This window comes from Rhizopus delemar, genomic scaffold (genome assembly GCF_000149305.1).
Source record: "Rhizopus delemar RA 99-880 supercont3.14 genomic scaffold, whole genome shotgun sequence".
In the NCBI taxonomy this organism is placed as follows: domain Eukaryota; kingdom Fungi; phylum Mucoromycota; class Mucoromycetes; order Mucorales; family Rhizopodaceae; genus Rhizopus; species Rhizopus delemar.
The window spans coordinates 1,110,906-1,118,168 of NW_027137840.1; the positions used below are offsets into that span (position 1 = coordinate 1,110,906).

At 32.3% G+C, this 7,263-nt stretch overlaps 3 protein-coding genes across 3 annotated transcripts; 1 reads left to right on the forward strand and 2 right to left on the reverse strand.

Moving 5' to 3' along the window:
• Positions 1 to 112: 112 nt before the first annotated feature.
• Positions 113 to 823, reverse strand: RO3G_14764 (uncharacterized protein; the record flags this gene model as incomplete). The annotated part of the gene is made up of 3 exons (XM_067669348.1): positions 113 to 133; positions 168 to 646; positions 796 to 823. 3 exons carry the CDS (start codon positions 821 to 823, stop codon positions 113 to 115), a joined length of 528 nt encoding a protein of 175 aa, XP_067525449.1.
• A 2,281-nt stretch (positions 824 to 3,104) lies between these two features.
• Positions 3,105 to 4,070, reverse strand: RO3G_14765 (uncharacterized protein; the record flags this gene model as incomplete). The annotated part of the gene is made up of 1 exon (XM_067669349.1): positions 3,105 to 4,070. The coding sequence occupies one exon, from the start codon at positions 4,068 to 4,070 to the stop codon at positions 3,105 to 3,107; it is 966 nt and encodes a 321-aa protein (XP_067525450.1).
• Positions 4,071 to 6,293: 2,223 nt separating this feature from the next.
• Positions 6,294 to 6,652, forward strand: RO3G_14766 (uncharacterized protein; the record flags this gene model as incomplete). Its single annotated transcript, XM_067669350.1, has 2 exons — positions 6,294 to 6,459; positions 6,513 to 6,652. 2 exons carry the CDS (start codon positions 6,294 to 6,296, stop codon positions 6,650 to 6,652), a joined length of 306 nt encoding a protein of 101 aa, XP_067525451.1.
• Between the last annotated feature and the right edge of the window lie 611 nt (positions 6,653 to 7,263).

Genomic DNA, 7,263 nt, shown 5'->3' on the forward strand with positions numbered 1-7,263 from the left:
TTCAGTGAACATGCAGTGACTATGTATTTTACACTGACATTTCTCGGTGCAGTAAAAATACGTATTGATTGTGCGACGTTTTTACATTGAGTTTTACCATACTTTTGGCGAATCAACATAACAAGTTGGTCGACTATATTATCCTGTTTAATGCAATTTTTTATTACTGGAGGAATGCTTGATCCGTACTCCACAGACTGCAGCACACAATAAAGATTATTAAACAGATCCGAATAATTGTTGATATGCGTATCAATGCAAAAGTCTCCTTTTTTCACATTAAGCACCCACGGTTGTGTTTCTCTCTCTCCTTTTTTTAAAATTGCCTGTGTGCCATTATCTAAAACAGCAATCAGCTTTGAATGCTGGGCAGGTTGGCTTGAAAAGCTGAGAGCGGTTGAAGGTGATGAAGGGAACTCATCAGTCATACTTCCATCACTGTCATTAGTTAAAGAAGGTGTACTACTTCCTTGATTCTTCATGCGTTTCATTGTTTTTTCCATGTTTGCTATTTCAATTTCTAACGACTCCGCTTGCTTTAAGAGTTCTGTTTGTATTGCAATCTGAATGAACTCTTCATCAACAGGAGAATGCGAGCTTGAGTATACACAATCGATATCAAACTTGTAGCATCTGGATCGTATACCTTTGATAAGTAAAGATTATTTGAATGCCTAAATTTTAACTAACCTTTCACAGGGTTTTAAACCATTGCATTTCCGTTTCTGATTTCGACACTCTAAATTATATTTTAAGCATTTTAATTTTTTGATTAATGTCCTAAGGCTTATCTACCTTCGCATGGAACTTTCTTCATTGTCATGCTTAAAGAAAAAAATTCCCAAAAAGTAAAATAATTAATCCGTTACTGCGTGTTTATAAACTGTTTAGCCTTTAAGCCAATTTCTCTTACAGAATATGGGAAAACTATTTTGCCGGGCTTATTTTAAGTAGAATGAACTGTGATTTTTTATATTTTATTCGTTGTTGTTGTTATGCTCCTACCTTGATAGTTATAAAGAGACTTATCATTCAATGGAATAACAAATTTCGTCTTGTGATGAAAGGATTATCTGCTTATGGAAACCCATCGTGTATTCAATTTGTTACAGTGCAAACATGTTCTATACCAAAAGTTAAAAACACTAATTGAAAATAATCAACAATATTGACTATATATAGCTTCAAAATATATCTACCGGTTTTTATCGTCTATTTGCAAGGAGAATTGATGCTTTAAAATATCGAAAAATAAAGCTGGAAACTCATACCTTTAAGAATTTAACAACTTATATTCCAAGATAAAAATATGCATGAAGTATGTTTTTTTCTTTACTTACTAGCAATTAACTCCAAAGCTGAAATTTGCTTAATCTTAATAGCATTCTTTATTGATGACATAAATAATGTTCAGGTTGGTGATAGAAGAGCAGGAGTTATGGTAGTAACTCTTCAATTTGCGCTTTTATTTATTCAAAATTACAGAAAAATAATAAATGCACAAACATGCATACCTTATCCTTTTCAAACCAAGAAACGAAACTTTTTTTCATCACTTTTTTAATTTATAATAATAAAAAAAATTATTCATAAAATGAAAAAGAGTAATAAAGATACGGTAGGACCAAATATACATTATCATTTTTTTTAGTTATAAATATCCAGAGTTCATGTACTTTTCACTATGTAGATATTATTGTATACATTTCGAAGCTGACTATGTACTATATATATTATGCAGTAAGCTGTATATTAAGTATTATGAAGACCTATTCATAATTTAATACAAGAACGTGCTCCTGTATCGACTGTTTGCTATAACGTTAAATAAGTCCAAATTTGTACACAGTTATACAGTTCAATAAAAAAAATAATTATTTGTTATTCTGCAATGAGCTGCTTTATCAAGTCAGAGAGGATAGAGAAAGAAGAGAACCGGACAGAAACTAAGAAGCTTGAATAGTCAACTAAAAGAGGACAGTAGAGGGTGGCGTTAAGGATTTGAAGTTATGAACTGCAAATAGGACTTAAAATAGCTGATAAGCAAGAACGAAACAAAGATAAGTAAAGATAGGAATAGACGTACAGTCTAATAGAGAGAATGATACTTGATAATTGACTGATACTTTATTAATAACTACAGGTGTGTATTTATACAAAAGTCAGAAACGCAATTTGACAAAAGAATGAACTCAGATTATTGAGTTTTCAGTTAAAGGATGTTAAGAGACTTTAATGTTATTTTCGAGTTTATATTTAATTCTGATCAATGAGTGATCTTGCCAAAGTAGTGAAAACCAAACAAGTCAGAAGTTATAGAACTTTTTAGATAGAAGAAAGAAAGATGTCCTTTATTAAGTGTGTTTTTTGTGTCTATTTATACACTACCTCAAAAAATTGATCATTTTGAACCGCCTTTTGCTCATTTTGTAAATTAACTGCTTCATATTATTTAGGCTAGGGGGTTTTAGGTAAAAGGTAGTATAACAACAAAGATAAAGAAATACTGTGAGGGTATTTCTGGGAAGTCACAGTCTGACTCAGTCTCCAGATTTATCGTTTTTGGGCGGGATTGAGAATAGTAAGGAATTTTTTTTTTTTTTTATGGATGAACATTTTAATGTTTATTAAAACTCATCAAAGAGTATAAGGATTAAGAGCGATACAAGTGTATTAAACAGTGACTTGTCGCGAAAATACTGTGGTATTTACACATGTAATAAAGTAATAATGTAAGTTACTACGAACAATGGTCCTCCAAATTAGGAATATCGGACATTGTATTACGCCACTTCCAATAAAATCCCGATCCACTCCAGAATATTCTAATAAGTTCCTGATCAGGATTAATAATTACTTCTTGATAAGAAGATGTTAAACTATGCCAATCACGTAAATAACTCATCGTCTAATATCGATTAATAATCAATACACATACACTGTAAATATTATTATTTAGCCGTGATTAGAAAAGTATAAATACACTCATATTTTTAACTTGAATAAAGGACAATCTACTTTGAGTCTCACTTATTTTTATATTTGTTGATTGACTTAGTACTTTTTATATTATAAAACCTCAAATATCACAAATACAAAAGAAATTAGCATAGAGAAGTGTGAGCAGATAGTTTCAATAGCTCCTTCTGGATTTGATTGATGACAATCTCATCCACGACAGGAGTCTGTTCAAATAATTGTTGCCAGTGGGCTTTCCAAATGAAGCGAATGACTGTAGCAAAAAAATCATAGATTGTAAACTTGTCATGATAGTGTAAGATGTAATACTTGGATAATCTAAGTGTGGATAAATCCTCGAATATTGAGCTACAGTTGGGATCTTTAGGATTTGACAAGTATTTCTTGAAGGCTGCGTTCCACAAGTCTTGTTTTTGAATACAAGTCAAGAGCATATGCTGCTCTGTTTCTGGTAGCTTGCACAATTGGCAGTAGTCGTCATCTACCTTTGCTGGGATGATTCTATGTAAATTGGCGCGAGTGGATAATTTTTTACGAAGAAGTCTGTACCATAGATTCCTAGGAATATGGTGCATAGGGCTACTGATAAAAGCTTTCCAATTGTTATGACTTATATTTGTGATTTGTGAGTTTGAGTTGAAGCTAAACATTGTCTTTAGTTGACGATTCTTCAATGCTGTTATATTGATATCTTCATAGCTCATCTGTTGAATGAATGGGTCAAAGTTGATATTTGGTTCAGTTGGATACTCTTCATTGTCCAATTCAAGATCATGCTGTTCAGCTGATAATAAAGATGCAAAATACGGCTTGAAGGTAAGGTTTCCAGTAAGGACAGCATTTTTGATTTTTTGTAGAACATTGGGAGAGCCACAATGTTGTCTGCTTTTGAACTGTATACCATTTGAAAGGAAATCTTGTTCAAAGAAATGATATGCTTTTTGTGCTTGAAGAAACTTGCTAAACTTGAATTTCTCTTGTGGGTCTTCTTCGCATATATCTTTGAAGGGAATGAGTAGACTAGTTTGTGATGATATTGTCGAGTCATTTTCGGTAGGTAAACGAGGACAGGAGTCCAAAGCACTAAACATGGGGATTAGTGGATGGAGGCCTTTTGTCAGGATTAATTATAGACCCGTACACAATATTAGAATCCCTTAACATTCTTTAGTTGAGAGCTTAATAAGTCGAGTTAATTCTTTTATTAAATTACATTCCTCATAATAGTATAAATACCCATAATCTTTTATTAAATAAACATCAGTCAATTATCAAGTATTATTCTCTCTATTAGACTGTCCGTCTATTCCTGTCTTTACTTATCTTTGTCTCGTTCTTACTTATCAACTATCGTAAGTCCTATTTGCAGTTCACACCTTCAAGCCCTTAACGCCACCTTCTCTTGTCCTCTTGTAGTTGTCTATCCAAGCTTCTTAGTTCCTGTCCGGTTCTTTCTCTCTCTCTCTCCTCTCTGGCTTGACAAAACAACTTCATTACACCTTTCATGTTGCCGTATAATCTGGAATGTTTGAATATCAAATGGATGACGTGTGAGGGAGCATCAAAGGAAAATTGCAAAGTAAGTATCAACATCTTGTACAGGAAGTCTGGTATCCTTTGACGACATTTTAACAGCAATGGATTGATATATTGAAACTAGAAAACCTTTTGTTGAACTTCTACATTCAATAATGAGACACTACCTTTGTTTTTCGGCTGTTCTAGAGTTGTCCGTGCAATCCTGGGAAACAGGTTGTGAGTCACGAATTGATACACAATAGAAGACACCTTGTTGTAAAAGCTTTTTGGGAGACTTGCAATTCGCAGAAAATGCCACAACTTGGAGAGTATGAGTGTATTAGCAATGTGTGCCCTGTCATAAACGGAAAGTTGACGCTGTGAATGAATGTTAACCAAGCTTTCAAGCTTGCGGATGGTTTCTTTATAGAATATAGTTCGTTGATCGTTGGTGAACCATATTGGGTATCCAAGGTACTTGATGTAGCCTAATGATTGAGAGTCAAACCACCTGAGACCATTATGAATGATTAGTTCATTGAGTTTTCGATTGTTGAATGTGGTTCTGTTAAGGATACATAAGATTATAGTCACTTTATTTTAATAAAAGGAATCAAATATGTTCCTGAATAATATGCTGACATAACTTGGAATCATTTATAACATTATTCCCAACACAGATCAATAAAAGACTTTGATTAGATTTTTATATTAAGCTTTATTCATATTAACTTCACTGTTATGTTCACAAAAATAAGAATGGAGATTTCAATAGGACCCAAAATTATATATGATTTTATTTAATAATATATGTCCAGAGTTTATATACTTTTCACAGTGTAGATATTAATATATGTACTATGCGGATGGCGAAATGCCCACAGCCTTATGCAGATGGCTAAATGTTATATTCTATTATGCAGATCTTTATATAATTTAATATAAGCACTTGCTCCTCATTCACCAGTCTATTTTGGTAGATATACATACATATTAATAAAACTACATTTCCATATACTCACACTATCAATCGTTAATAATGCTTGATTGCTATACAATGATTATCTTTGGAGCACAACATTCACATAGTCAAATATATGACGTGGTTGTAAAATAGTTTATTGATGATATGAGCATGTTGAATAAGGAATGACAATTACTTACCGGATCATCATTAATCATGGAAACATTTGTCCTAACTGAGATATTATTATTAGCCATAATATCCAATCACGGAACTAGAGGATTTTATATTCATCCATACCGTCTCCTAAATAGTCCTACATCCAGAGCTATCTGAAACCATCCCAATAGCATAATTGACAATACAAGCTAGGAACAGGCTAAACTAATAATTAGAAATAGTAATCATCTATTCTGTCGAATTGATCATAAATCTGTCCTAATTCTTTATCCGTATCATGTCTATAAATACTCTCACTTTTTACATGTAGAATTTATCATATTCAATCTTAGTTATCTTAACTTAATAAAGAGATACCAAGTTCTAACAGTATTTCTTTATCTTTGTTGTTATACTACTTTTACCTAAAACCCCCCTATCCTAAACATAATCAGGTTCCGATATAGTATTTAGAACGCTGATAGGACAACAGGGGAAGATTGGCTATTGCAGAAGTCTCACATTTATAATAGAGATCCGGTTAGACTATAACTCCGTAGTATCCAAGTTTATCCATGAATGTTCACTTTATTAATTGTGTGGATACAACACTTTGAAATTTTTCTTGTATTTTTTTTTTCTTATTTCAAAAGCTTGCTCGTTTTCTATTATAATGCCTAACAAAAATCTTTACATTTGTGTTTGCCCTGAAGTTTGTGCCATCAAGGCTAATGGCTATGATATTGTTAAAAAATCAACTTTTGAACGCCATGAAGTAACTCGACAGCACTCGACAGTTTACTCAACGTACCCAGTTCACCATTTACACGGCCAACACGGTATGAATGTTACTTTTAGTTGTAATAAATGTATCCTAAGACTTCTTAAATAGTAACCGATGACATGTTGACGATGTTTGGCCAATCTGAAAGTCAAATTACTGAAGCCATGGAAGTTGATTCCAGTAGATATAAATTTCTATTAGCTGTTAAAATACAGCAACATAATATACTACTCATTTCAATTCATTAGGTACGAATTTAGAGGAAATAGATGACAATGGTGAAACTGTTGTAAACATAGTTATTTTCTATAAGATATCAGCTATATTAAAATAAATAATGATACACAAAAGATTAAACTATGATTGAACAATTCCACACTTTTCCAAATTTAGAACAATAAGATCAGTATTTGTCATCCTAGCGAGTCTAATCAATTGTCAACCCCAAAAGTAATTAGATCAAAGTTAATTGACTGGTTATTATTTCTATTGTTCAACTTCAGATGCATATATTAGAACATCGACAAGCTTTAGCTTAATCATTGGTTCTTCAGCACGACATCGTTGCCGAGTCTATATCTTTTATATCTACGCTCACAAAGAATATAAATAGATGCCAACTTTTTATCCATTAAACGGGGCTCTTTTGCAATATAAAGAAATCTGCAATAAAGAAGGATTTTAATTTTATATTGCTGCTATTGTTTTTTTGTTTAATTTTTTATTTAATCTTACGATTAAAACAGTCTGTTTGAGATCGTTTACTTTCTCCTCTGGCAGTCATTTATGCATGCAATAGACGAGAGGGTAAAAAAGAGAAATAATTTAAACAAAGGAATATAAATTTAAAATAAAGGAA